Below are 13,578 nucleotides of genomic sequence, written 5' to 3'. Positions count from 1 at the left end.
GAAAGTATAGAATATGATTTTTTTATTTTTTCCTGCTGCTATAAAATTATGTCAAACATACTATGAACTATGTAATATAATTATTTCACCTGTAATATGATAATCATCTAATATTACATATCATTCAGTAACTAATTAACTTTGTATAACATATCTGGTAGTTTACCAAGATATCACAAATATATGTACCTCAAGAGAAAGGCACAAATCAGCAATTTGGAGGAGAATGAAAGCTTTGGCCTCTTAATATGTATTTTAGGAAGATATATTAAATAAGCAATATTTAACGTAATATTAAAGAAGATACCAGATTGTAATAGAAAAAGAAAAATGGATGTACAAAAACATTTTGCAAATACAAAGGACATACATTTTGACTTTTTTAAATTATGTAATCGTTTATTTTAAAGTGAGAGAAATAGAGCCAGGGCGCATACCCACGTTAGCTAGTTCACAAAGGCCCACAAACATCTCCCGCATGGGTAGGGGGAGCTCAGCAACCTGGATGAGAGGATGCTGGAGACAGGAACAGCCACGCTTCCCTCTCAGGTGCTCCAATACAGGCAGCAGGTATCTTAACTAAGCCAAGACTTATTTTAATATATACTTCCAAATAAATCCCAAAGTCACTTCTGCAGGTAATTAGTCCTTTTAAAAATGTTAACTGTAATACTATTGCCTTACGGAGCATTGTGTTTTTGTTAAAAATTCAATATTCCTTAGAGGTAATAATATTCAAGATTTTTTTTAAATGCTCTTTTCGCAACATTATTTATCATGTATATCCACAGATTTACTGGACACTTGAATTTGCAGTGAAACATTTGCTATCCCTTCTTCCTTGATTAACCACTGCTCTGTGATGCACTGTATTAATTTTAAAAGCTTTTAAAAGGAGAAATTACAACGCCTGCGGTGATAATGTGATAGTATCCCAACTGTAGCAATCACTTTAAAACTACTTCGTTACTTATCATTAGCAATGCTAAGAGATAAAAGTAATTACATCAAAAGTATTCTGAGAAATGATTGTTTAACAAGTTTAATATTCTGAAAATTTCATCTAGAAAACTCTCAGCACACCGTGGATTAGGATACCGTCTGATGACACAGATCCTTCCGTATTTCTTCTAATTAAGGAAAGTCCCTAGAACATTCTCAATCAGTATCCTCAAACCACCCTGCTTTGCAGCTAACTCCCTTAAAGGCAGCCTCACTCAACCAGTTGCCAGCCCAAGCTGACTCAAGAAAAAAAAGGTACAGCAATTTCCAGTTATCCAATCAGTTCACAGTCAAGTCCGATATATATTTTTCCTCAGGGCAACCAGCCAGTCAGTGTTTATCAAATGGATTAAAACAGAAAGCATACCACCTGGCCGACAAATACATGGAAAAGGAAAAAAAGAAGTGCTCAACACCCACCAGTCACCCCAGTTGCATGGAAACTGTCTAGATTGCCTTGTACCTAGGCAAGTGTTACACGACTGGGAGAAAAGCCAATAGCTGACTGGCATGCTGGGCCTGGTTCATACCAACTGTGAATAGGTTCCTATTCTTTAATATTAAACCTCCATGGATGGGGCAGTGGGGAGCAGTCAGCTGCCACCTGCTTGCCAAGGTCCTTGGGCAAGCTTTCAATGTGGACAGAGATGCAATCCCAGGTCACCCTGGGCCAGGCTGCTACACTCACAGGAATACTCAAAAGCCAGGGCTGCTGACAGGACTGGAAGGGGCACCCGGAGAAGCAGTGCTACAAGCCTCCCCAAGCCAGGCTGCTGAAACTCCCAGCACACATGGGAGCTGCAGCTTCAGATGTGCCAAAAACAAGGTCTAAACAGCTCCCCGCAAGCCATTCCAAGGGCATATGTGAGTACCAGCGCTGAGGGTAGTCAGGCCTGACAGAAATCTACAGGGCCTCCCCAGGCCAGGCTCCTGCCAGCACACATGAGAGCCAAGACTCAGTGAGTCAGGCAGGGACCCTAAGGAGTCGGTCCACAGGGGCTCCATGGGCCACACAATAGCATCCTCTGTGCAAGGAGGCCCGCCAGTGGCTTTTGGCATGGACAAGCAGCATGACGGCCTCAGACACATCAGGATCTCCGATCTCAGTAGGTGTGTGCATGCTTTGGACTCCTAGGTCCACACACTACACTCCTGTGCAAAGAAGCCAACGGCATTTCAGAGTGATGATGAAGATGTGGGACACCTAGCCAGTGGCACTGAATAGAGTTCTCCAGCTCGGGAGAGGGAGCCATTAGATGACACAGAGGGTTCTGAACCCAGGAAAGGCCAGCCCTCTACTCCTAAGCAGCAGGGAGTAACTATGAAAGATGTGATTCACTCTTCAGCGACCCTTAGATTAAGGGTCGGAAATCCTCCCTATCGATAGAATCACCCTCCCCTCAGGATATGCTTCCCTCACCAGGCACCTGCTACCACATCATGAAACCACTCCCCTACCACACAAACTGTCAACATGGAGGGGCTATCTCTTCCTTCTCATGGACATGGAAAGAGAAGGCAAAAACATTTCCCTCTCCTGCCTTTCCCCTCTGACCGAGCCCACTCTGAGCACGCCCATCATGTATCTGTGATCGCCTCACCTTTTAAAGAAGCTTTAGAGAAAAGAGTCACCAAGAAATGCAAATCCAAACCACAACGAAATATTACCAAACCACTGTGAGGGTGACGAAAGTCCAAACGAGGACGTGGAGAGAGGGGAACATCTATACACTGGGTGGAAATGTGAATTATCGCAGCCGCACTAGAAAACAGTGCGGGGATTTCTTCAAAAGAAAGACTTGCCACATGATCCAGCAATCCCACCACTGTGGTATTCTGTGCCTATACTAAGACACGAATACGTTGCGTCAAACAGCTATCCATCTGCACCACCATGTTTACATCAGCAGTGTTGACAATATCCAAAACATGAAATCAACCAAGGCATTTGTATATCATCGGATGAATGGATACCAAAAATGTGCATACACATAATGAAATATTATTCAGCTAGAAAAAAAAGAATAAAATTTTATCATATGCAGCAAAATGAATGCAACTGGAAGACATAATGCTGAATGAAATAAACCAGACAGAAAAATACAGTATGCCCTTATATTTGGGGAGCTAAAATTCAAAAACGGATTGAAACAATCAAAAAACAAAAAAAATCAAAACAAAAATACCTGTATGTATCAATATTTCCAGAGTTTGTCAAACTTCAACACCCATATCAAACTAATTGATAAGAATGTTATACTACTGGATTTTAGAGATCCATAATTATTTTAAAACTTGCCCTATGTAGGCAAAGTGTCATCTTTCTACTCGATTACTGTTTATAACACTTGTCTATATTCTTAATAAAAAAGCTTCATTTTACCATGTAAAAAAAAACAATTATTTAAAATAAGAAAAGGAAAACCTACCCACAGTGAGCAGTAACCACCGCTTCCGTTTTCTGTCTGAGAAATTCCTCGTAAAAGGCAAAGCATCTTTTACACGACAGCTCATGTACAATAAGTATCTGTCACTCCTAAAGTGATGACAATTGATTTTAAAAATATAACTGCATTATATTTTCTTTTCTTTTGAAAGAAAATCAACTTATCAAAATGATTATAGTCTTCTGTAATGTTCGAGTTCTTCACAAGTGACAAATGACAAAGCGCAAATGATACACCAAGATGAAACATCACGCAAACCAATCATGACTCTCCTGCTTACTATCTTATAGACCACCTGGGCTTAATTCAACCCACAGATACAGCTAAGAACTACATAGGAGCATAAAATCCATCCAAAATAACTGAAGATACACGAGAAAAGTTCATGTGACATGCATGCAAGGATCAGTAAAATGCTTTTTGTTACTACTCAAAAAGCATAAAAACAGATTTGAAGAGGCTTATGATCTGGTAGCACTACGGAGAGAGCTAGTTAATATCGCTCATTTAACTAAGCCTATTATATTTGTTGCAGGAAAAATAGACCAGTAACAACTATTGCATTTTTTTAAGTGCTTCTATCTCATTAATACCTACTCTGAAATATATATAATCAAATAAGATTTAAAAATAAGGCTTTTAAAAAACAAATAAGATGTAACTGTGATATTATGGTAGATGATGAGAAAGTGATTTTCTTCCATTTGAATATTAGGATATCAATGCTTAGGTCGATTTATGGGGACATAGAGCTGAAGAAGGAGAGCGTATGATTCATTTAAAGGGATAATTCGAGAAAAGCCATAGAATGACAAACCATTGAAAGAGCCTTTAAAAAATAAATTATTTTTTACTTGATATAACCAAAGGCACTTCAAAGACAATTGGCAGACTGTATGTACAGCCTGACACCCAAGCGTTTGTTCAAGGAATGGAGGAATCGAATGTTAGAGACAGCGGAAGCTGCTCCCCGGGAATCTGACATCTATACCTGATTGTTCTTTTCTGTCAAGTCATCAAGAGTTTCAGACTGTTTCTCCAATGCTCGCTCTAGTTTCTTATGCTTCAGTTTCCACTGCCTGATGGATTCCTGGGCTTTGAGCTTCAGGTCTTCTCTGCGCCTTTCCGCCTCCTCCCTCAGGGCCTCGGACCGCTGCAGCTCAGCGAGGTACTGCTCGGCCTGCTTGGTGGCATCGTCGGCGTGCTGCGTCAGCTCCGCGATCTGGAGGTCAGCCCGCTTGCGCTCAGCCTCGCACGTGTCAAAGTGATTTTGGATCTCCTTGAGCTGATTCAGCATGTGCAACTGCTGTTTTTCCCTGCTCTCCAACTCGTGCGTTAAATTCTAGGAAGGAAAGCGTATGAAACATTAGGAAAATTTTTCTTGTCAACGGCGGTGTGTAACATTTCATCAAACAACAAGCTCAAATGTCACAGCAATGGAAATCAACCGTACCAAATTTCATTAGCAAGCAACTCAGAAAACATGACTCCTTTTCTGTGTATTTTATAATCACATTATTTGGGAATGATGTTTTACAGCAATATTACCTCTTTTAGGCTGTTATTCAGTGAGGGGGAAGAAAAACATTTATTTCCAACTAGTTATCACTAAAAACGAAGGCAGTGCTGAGAAAAACACAGTACACTGTTTTAATTAGAACTTATTGTCTTGTCCAACTGACAACATAGCAGTGTTCTAAAACTTGTCAGATTATCAGCAACCACCAGCAGCAATCATATGCAACATTCTACCTGCTGGCACTACATGACATTTTATTACAATAAAGTAAGCATCAGTAGCAACAAAAAAACCATCATTACTGAAAGATCATAAAGAAGGCCCCTGACAAAATACTTCTAGATGGATTATTTCCAGATACAACATCCGTGTCATTAATGAATCATTTATCTCAGACTATCATGAATCAATACTGAACAGATTTTATATAAAAAAATTAAAAATTGGTGGGACTATTTGTATAATCAAGAAAAGAGTCTTAAAATTTTGCTTCCCTAAAATGACAATGGTCACTAATATGCTTGAAAATTACACAGAATTATCAGTGATTAACACATATTTCAACTGAGAACCAGGAAATATCTAGTTTTAGTCCCAAAATAAGAAGATATTATCAACACTGAGCAACTTACGAATGTTGCAAAGATATGAAAAATTCAGAAACTGTGTCTCTCTTGACTGAGCCTTCCTTTCCAAACACAAAGATGTCACACAAGCCACAGAGCAAGGGCATGCACATGTCAGCACTGCGTGGGTGGCACAGCTTGAAGGTAACACTTGGACATCTACCTTCCATATCCAAGCTGCCAGATTCCAACTGCATCCTGATGAATACCCTAACTAAAGGTGACCACAGAAACACTTGGTTCCTGGCACCCATGTGACTGAGTTACTGCTTTCTAAGTGGCGCAGCTAAACCGTTACAGGCATGTAGAAGTGCTCAGTAGCTCACTCGCTCGCTCGCCCCCAAACCCCCGTTTCTTTCTCTCTACTCCTACCTTTCTCTCTTTTTGCCTTTCAAATAATTCTCTCTTTAAAAACAAAAAATGTGAAAGGTTATGCTACAAATTAAAAGACCTCAAGAAGCCAACATGGGGCCAGGCATTTGAGACAGCAATGAAAACGCTACTCGGGATTTCACAAACCATTTCAGGGCACTGAGTTTGAATTCCAGTTTCCCTAGATCCAAGGCCTCTATAAATATTGATGCTGGAGGCAGCAGGTAATGGTCCCAGTACTTAAGGGTTCCTGCCATCTACATGGGAAACCAGACTGAGGTGGGGGCTCCTGATTCGACTCGCCCCAGCCTCAGCTAGTTCAGGCATTTGGGTAGCGAACCAGGGGATGGAAAATCTTTGCCTCTCATTTTTGTCTTTCTCTCTCTATGTTTTTCAAGTAAGAAATAAGTGAAGATGAAGATGTGAACTGGATAAGTAGCATCTATCATTCATTTTGTACCACAACACCTACACATGAAAAGCCAAGTTCCTCTGGCCCCAACAGCAGAATAATCTGTGGCTCAAATAAAGCTGAATGTATCATCTCCCACAATTAAAGTAATGTTGGACATAAAGGAAAATGTAATAATTAAAATGATGCCTCAAAAACAAATTTCATTTTCTTTTCTAAGTAGTAAGTTGGCACTCGCTCAATTAGTTAAATTCAACACAGCCTGGAAAAGATTAGTCACTCCTTCATTCACCCAAACAAAATAGTAAATTGAGAACTACAAAGTTGTTTGTGTGGAAAATTCAAAAGTGAGATCAGAAAACCCTAATGACTGTGGTTTACCTTTTGTCTTTATTCTCAAAGTTTTGCCAATATGCCCAAAGCAGCCTTATCAACAAGCCCTGATTGAACGATTCTGTACCGAGAGAGAGAAACTCAGCAATCAATATTTTGTTTTTACAACAAATACTCAGAGAGTGGCTATACACTTGCTGTGTGTTGGTACATGGTTTATAGAACGATTAATGAGACGTGGCTTCAACACCAAATACACTAACAATCTCATTGGAGACATGGGGGGTAATATTCACACCAACAGCCAAATTCAAGAGTACAAAGAACTGAAACAACCAAGTCACCTGGACGGGCCTCATGTCTTCACTGTGCTTAGTGAAAAGGCTCTCTCTAAGAGAGGTCATGTATGAGCTAAGATCTAAACAAAAAGGAGCTGCCAATAATAATAAAATACCCAAGACTACTAGGGAAAATTATGGAACACGTAGACTGTGGCAGAGATTGAACAAATACTTAATATAGCTTATTTCATTCAATTCAACCACTGAAAAAAAAAAAGCAAAAAGTCACTGTTCAATTTGATTAGTTTTCCACTGAATTTCATTATATTTAAGAAAGCCCATTCTAAATTCCAATGCAATATAATTAACAGGTTTCTATTTTACTGTTTATAATAGCTAGCCTGCCAGTTACAGATACACCAAGTGAATGACACCATGAACACAACTTGATATTAACATTTACAAATGTGGAAGTTTATATTACAACTCATTTTATAGAATATAAAGAACAATTTCTTTTTATTTCCAGAGAGAGTTTTTATATTTTTTGTATCAATGACAAGTTCATCTAAATATTGTAGCTATGGATTCTTGTTAAGAGCACATTTATTAATTATAGTAATTATCATATAAAACCCCACAAATCAAAGCAGAGTGATCTGTTTCTAGAAGGCCAATACAATGAAAAGCAGCAATTATCTGAAGGGCTAAAAATGACATACTGAACCATAAATGATGTTGCAAACATAGGCATGAATAAAACAGCTCTTTTCAAGGGTTCCACAGTAATAACGCTTTGTAACCAATCCACTGCACACAAGCATCTCACTGGCTACATCTCTGTTCATTTCTTCTGGTAACTGTATTTCATGGTACACTATCAGAAACAACCCAAATTCATTACCCTAATACTGACTCTGAGAATAGATTAGATACAAACACCTGCTGAAAAGTGACCTCCTGAAAGAAGAGACAAAATCAAAATACTGATGAGCACAAGAAAGATTATACAAAATGGGGGAAAAAACCCCAAATTATAAAGGAAAATGGCTAGGTGTAGTAAACCATGCTAAAAATATCTTTACAAATCTTATTTGCTGAAGCTAGATTCTCTTTCAGTACTTTAAAAAATTGGAAAGATTCCAAATGATCACTAAATTGTATTTACATACTATTTCATGTTAACTAAACTAAACAGTATGGGAAGCTTTAAAAAATATTTTCTCAAACAAAAATACATCTTGAAAGCAGAAAAGAAAAATTATGCGAAACAGGATAAACTTAAGAAACTATTCTGTCTGCAAATAAAACACATAGAAATCATAAATTGTAAAAGCTTTGACTGTTTACATCCAAACTCATTTTTCTATAGAATTATGAATTAATGACTCATTGTTTTAACCAAAAAAGAATCCTTTTAGTCATCAAAGTAAACTACTTCAATATGGTAAATAAATACATGGGAGTTCTTTTAACAATAAAATTGTATATCTCCCAATAAAAAAAAGAAAGTGCACTTGAAAATAACTTCATTGATGTATAAACACGCATTGATACATGTAACATTAGGAATAAAATGGAGGGTACCGACATTCCCTGAGTGACGGCCGTGGACATGATCTAAGGCACAGTGCTCCTCACCACCAGCACTGCAGCGTAGGACTCAACGGCAGCCAGCCCCATCACCACCTACAGCTCATCAGTCACTTTCTGGAGAGTGCAAAGCTCTGTTCAGCACTCCCCTGAGCTTGGTCTTGGGGCGTGCAAGCCCGGACAGATAGGATACAAAAGTGAATCAAGGATTTTTGCCAATTTTGGCTTTTTGCTACTCTCCAGCAAGATCACAGACACATCTAAGTTATGTTGTCCTAGTATCATTCTATACCTTTGTGTTAATGAAGACATTCTCTGTACTAGTGAGATTTTTATCACTACAAGGAAAATTACCTAAAGGAAGCTAACTTATGAAGAAAATGGTCACTGTTTGCCCCTGGCTTTGGAGGTTCACAGCTTGCTCCTTGTCCTAGTATCCGAAGACAGAAGTGGATGACCAAACACGTGCAGGAGGAGGAGCAGACAGCAACCCAGGAAGCATTAAATCCTACTCAATGATATAAAATCTTACCTTTGGGTCCAGGATAATGGCTCAATGGCTAAATGCTCACTTTGCAGGAGCCAGGATCACGTATGGGATCCAGTGCATATCCCACTTGCTCTACTTCCCAATCCAGCTCCCTAGTTACAGCCTGGGAAAGCAGTAGAGGATGGCCCAAAGCCTTGGGCCCCTGCACCTGCATGACAGACCCTTCCTGGCTCCAACTGGCTCAGCTCAGGCTGTAGCAGCCATATAGGGAGTAATGCAAGATCATTCTGTATTTCATCTCCATAAATCTGATCTGCCTTTGCAATAAAAACAAATATATTTTTTAAAATTTACCTTCACTGAATAAACAAAAGAACTGAATGATTTAATAGCATTTCACCTGAAATTCTTAGCTTCATGATTAAGACATGCTATCCTCAGATCCTCTGGGACACCAGCCTGGCACACACTTGCGTGTCCTGTGGAACTCCTTCCTTGCGGTATAATTTAGATGTTTTGTGAACTGATGCTGAGAGGATAACCACTCGCTTTTTCACAGTCAGGAGAACTTAGGCCAGTTGCTGAATAAAACAACTCAGATCAATCCAAGCAAATACAGCTTCTTGTAATATACCTAGGGAGCTAAATGAAGCCATTACTCATTGAGACCACAGTATTTAAAATATTTTTAAGCAGCAATTTGTTGAAAATAAAATACATATTAAAAGTGATTATCATTTTTTTTTAAACCCAAGCAAACACATCACCAACAATGTTTTAAAAAGATTGATATTTTCATGAGTGACCCACAGACACATCCAACAGTAGAGGTCACTGCAGAAGCCCTGGCACAGGCACTGTTGCCATTTCAGCACTACCTTATCAAAGCAATTTTGATTACATGTACTGTTATCATTTTCTTTTTGACAAATAAAGCACAGATTCACAAGGGACATTAATCTCAAATAATATGTTTCTCAATCTTAGTGGTTAAAAAATAATTATTTCCCCACAAATCCTATGAGGACATAACGTTTCACATAACGACTTGTACATTGTAATGAAACATGATAATAAGCTTCAGCAAAGTCTAAAAAAATAATGTTCAATCAATTAATGCATTCATCTTCTAGGGAAGAAATAAAATATTAACTTGTTTCATTAGCCATAATGTTCAATCCATGGATGATTTTTAAATACACATTTCTGCAGAATACGTCCCTTAAAATCCAAGAAGGCAGATGAGCAGCAGCTGGGCCCCCACAACACACAGGCGGGGATTCTGACCCTGAAATGAACATCTCATTGCACGTCTGTGCTTCATTACTGCAACTCTGATATTTAGCCAAAATAGGCTATTTGGGGAAAAAAAAATAAATACACAGAACTGTTCTGCTCTCAGCAGACTGCTATTGTGGAATGACGTAGGTAAAGGCAACAGATCCGACAGGCACTAGTGGAAGACAGATGCTATATGTTTACCAACATGATGTGGCAGCAAAAACAACCCAACTAAAGAAAAGTTATCTTATTCCTAATTATATGACATGCATGCAGTAAGGAAGAAAACCTAAATTCATCATAAGACCTAACATTATTACTTTATATCATTATAAAATAAAAAAAAACATTTTACTTTTATTCAAGAAGGTCAATTACATTATCTATCACATAATAAGCTTGTGTGTTTGGAAGAAATCAATTTCAGAAATAAGGAAAAAACAGACATTAAGAAAGGATCTCAGAGACAAGGAATTACTTCTTTTTAAAAAAAAAAAAAAAAAAAATAAGTACCGAAGCCAGGGCTAATACTGTGGAGTAGGCAATACGAGTCATCATCTACAATGCTGGTATCCCATGTAGATGTCGGTTCAAGTCCCCGCTGCTCTACTTCCAATCCAGTTTCTGGCTAATAGACCTGGGAAGGCAATGGAAAATGTCCCAAGGACTTGAACTCCTGTACATACATGGGAGACTCAGCATAACTTCCTAGCTCCTGGCTTCAAAATGGCCCAATTGAAGCTGCTGCACCCATTTCTGCAGGAACCATTGAATGGAAGATTAATTTATTTCTCTCTCTAGCTCTCTTTCTTCCCCAACTCTGACCCTACCTTTCAAATAAATTAATCTTTAACAAAAAATAAATATCGGGCCTGGCAGTGTGGCCTAACGGCTAAAGTCCTCGCCTTGCACGCCCGGGATCCCATATGGGCACTGGTTCTAATCCCGGCAGCTCCACTTCCCATCCAGCTCCCTGCTTGTGGCCTGGGAAAGCAGTCGAGGATGGCCCAAAGCTTTGGGACCCTGCACCCATGTGGGATACCCGGAAGAAGTTCCTGGATCCTGGCTTCAGACAGGCATAGCATCGGCCGTTGCGCTCACCTGGGGAGTGAATCATCGGACAGAAGATCTTCCTCTCTGTCTCTCCTCTCTGTATATCTGACTTTCCAATAAATAAATAAATCTTTAAAAATAAATAAATATCAAACAACACTAAAACTAACAATCACTTTTTTGATGCAAACTCCCCACCTGGCCCCTGCATTCTTTCTCATCTCAACCAAGCTCAATCCCACATCCTGTGTTCTTCCCCCTCTCTATCCTCTGCAGTTTTTTCCAACTAACCAACCTGCAAAGAACAGAGAAAAATTCCCATGAGCTTGACAAGCCTAGAAAAAGCCTGAACATGCCAGGTCAGCTCCATTTACTGCCCTCAACTGCAGACTCCTAACCCACCTGAGACTGAGCTCTCTGCCATGTGTTCATCCCATGTATTCTTGCCACTTGGTTCCCCTCTCTAAATGAATTCTTTGAATTAATTCATTTTGGCTTTGAGTTCATATCCTGTCTCCTGATTGTCCTGCCCCCTTTTGCTTATACTCATTAAGAAACATTGTTTCAGAGTTGATTTCTGACAACTTCAACTATATCAATAGGCCTAATGTGTACTATTGAAGCATTTTGAAGACCATAATGCATCTGCTGTCATTTGTTCTTAACACAGAATATAACCTCATTCCTTTTTATATACATGTAGAAATCTGCCAAAAACCAAATATCATTAAAAAATTAATTTGCTATTTAAAATGAAGTGCTGTGAAATGAAAGTCACTCTAAAGATAAGGTAATCATGAGGATTGCAGGAATAATGTATGAATAGTTACAATTTTCTTATTATACAATACTAATGTCATTTTAATGGTATGTGATAGTAAAGAAATAAAGCATCAATACTCTGATATTATAAGAATACCTCCTTTCGTTTCATAAGACCCATTTTTCAAAATAAAATCTTTCAATATTTTCAAAGGTTTGTCCTCATAATTTCCTTATAAACACAATATATATATGATAATTTTTATTTTCTGCAAAATCTACATTGTTTCTCCTTCTCTAAGTCATCCACTCTCTCAAATACACACACATACATGGCACAAAGAATTCCAACTTACTTAACTCATATATAGAAATATGCGCAAAAATACTATGGTTCCCCCCACCCCAAAAAAGAAACTTAAAATTAGTTTTATTCCTAAACTGTTATGTTATTGGTCACACCCAAATTATTAATTTCTATAAATGTCACTAACATACTAATGAGAAACATTTAATTTATTTCTACTTTCTTTTATGGACATATTCATAATTTACATCAACTGGAAAGACTGCATGTCTCCTCAACTGCTAGAACTCCTAGATTCTCATATGGATGAACAATGTGAGAATTAAGCTAAATGTTTCAGGAAGTCTAAAAGTTTATTCGGTTTTAGGATGTTTACTTACAGGGCAACTATGCTAATCGTTGCTTTTACTAAAAAAAATCAGAATAGAGAGAATGTATGCACTCAGTCATCTGCTAGAATGTCAGAGGAAATTTTGCTAGCACAGGAGCTCGATGGTTTCAGGCTCTAAAGGAAAACTGTACTGACAACACTTACTTTCTTTATCATTTAATCTGGATATTTGCTTAAGACACAGGCATTTAGCCTAGAGGTGTTAAAACTCCAACATTCCTTATCAGAGTATCTGGGCTTGATACTCCACTCCAGCTCCTGAGCCCAGCTAGGTGCTAATGCAAACTCTGGGTTCCTGCCACATAACTGGGACACTTGCACTGATATTTCAGCTCCTGGATCTGGCTCAAGCTCAGCCAGATGCCCCAGTGGTTCCATTCCCACCAAGCTCCCTGGCTTGTGTTCTGGAAGAGCAGTAAAGGCAGATACAAAGCCTTGGGACCCTGCACCTGCATGGGAGACACCGAGAAAGCTTCTGGCTCCTAATTGGCTCAGTTCAGGCCGTTGCAGTCATGGGGAGTGAACCAGTGGATGGAAGATCTTTCTTCCTGTCTCGCCTCCTCTCTGCAAATCTGCATAACCAATAAACAAACAAATAAATAAATCCTTCAAGAAAAAAAGGCAGCTGATGAGGCCAGCGCTGTGGCAAATCAGGTAAAGCTGCCACCTGCAACGGCTACTTTCCATCAGCCATCCAGTTCATACCCTG

At 38.8% G+C, this 13,578-nt stretch overlaps 1 protein-coding gene across 1 annotated transcript in view; it reads right to left on the bottom strand.

Moving 5' to 3' along the window:
* Positions 1-13,578, bottom strand: part of CEP128 (centrosomal protein 128) — a 247,937-nt gene that overhangs the window by 169,605 nt on the left and 64,754 nt on the right. The window contains exon 14 of the mRNA XM_040975214.1: positions 4,441-4,791. Within this exon, the coding sequence (XP_040831148.1) occupies positions 4,441-4,791 (351 nt within the window). The remainder of the gene's footprint in view (positions 1-4,440; positions 4,792-13,578) is intronic.

This window comes from Ochotona curzoniae, unplaced genomic scaffold, assembly GCF_017591425.1.
Source record: "Ochotona curzoniae isolate NIBS_2020 unplaced genomic scaffold, NIBS_Ocur_1.0 contig_2688, whole genome shotgun sequence".
In the NCBI taxonomy this organism is placed as follows: Eukaryota; Metazoa; Chordata; class Mammalia; order Lagomorpha; family Ochotonidae; genus Ochotona; species Ochotona curzoniae.
The sequence above is the reverse complement of the archived record's forward strand: the minus strand, read 5'-3'. Positions and strand labels throughout refer to the sequence as shown.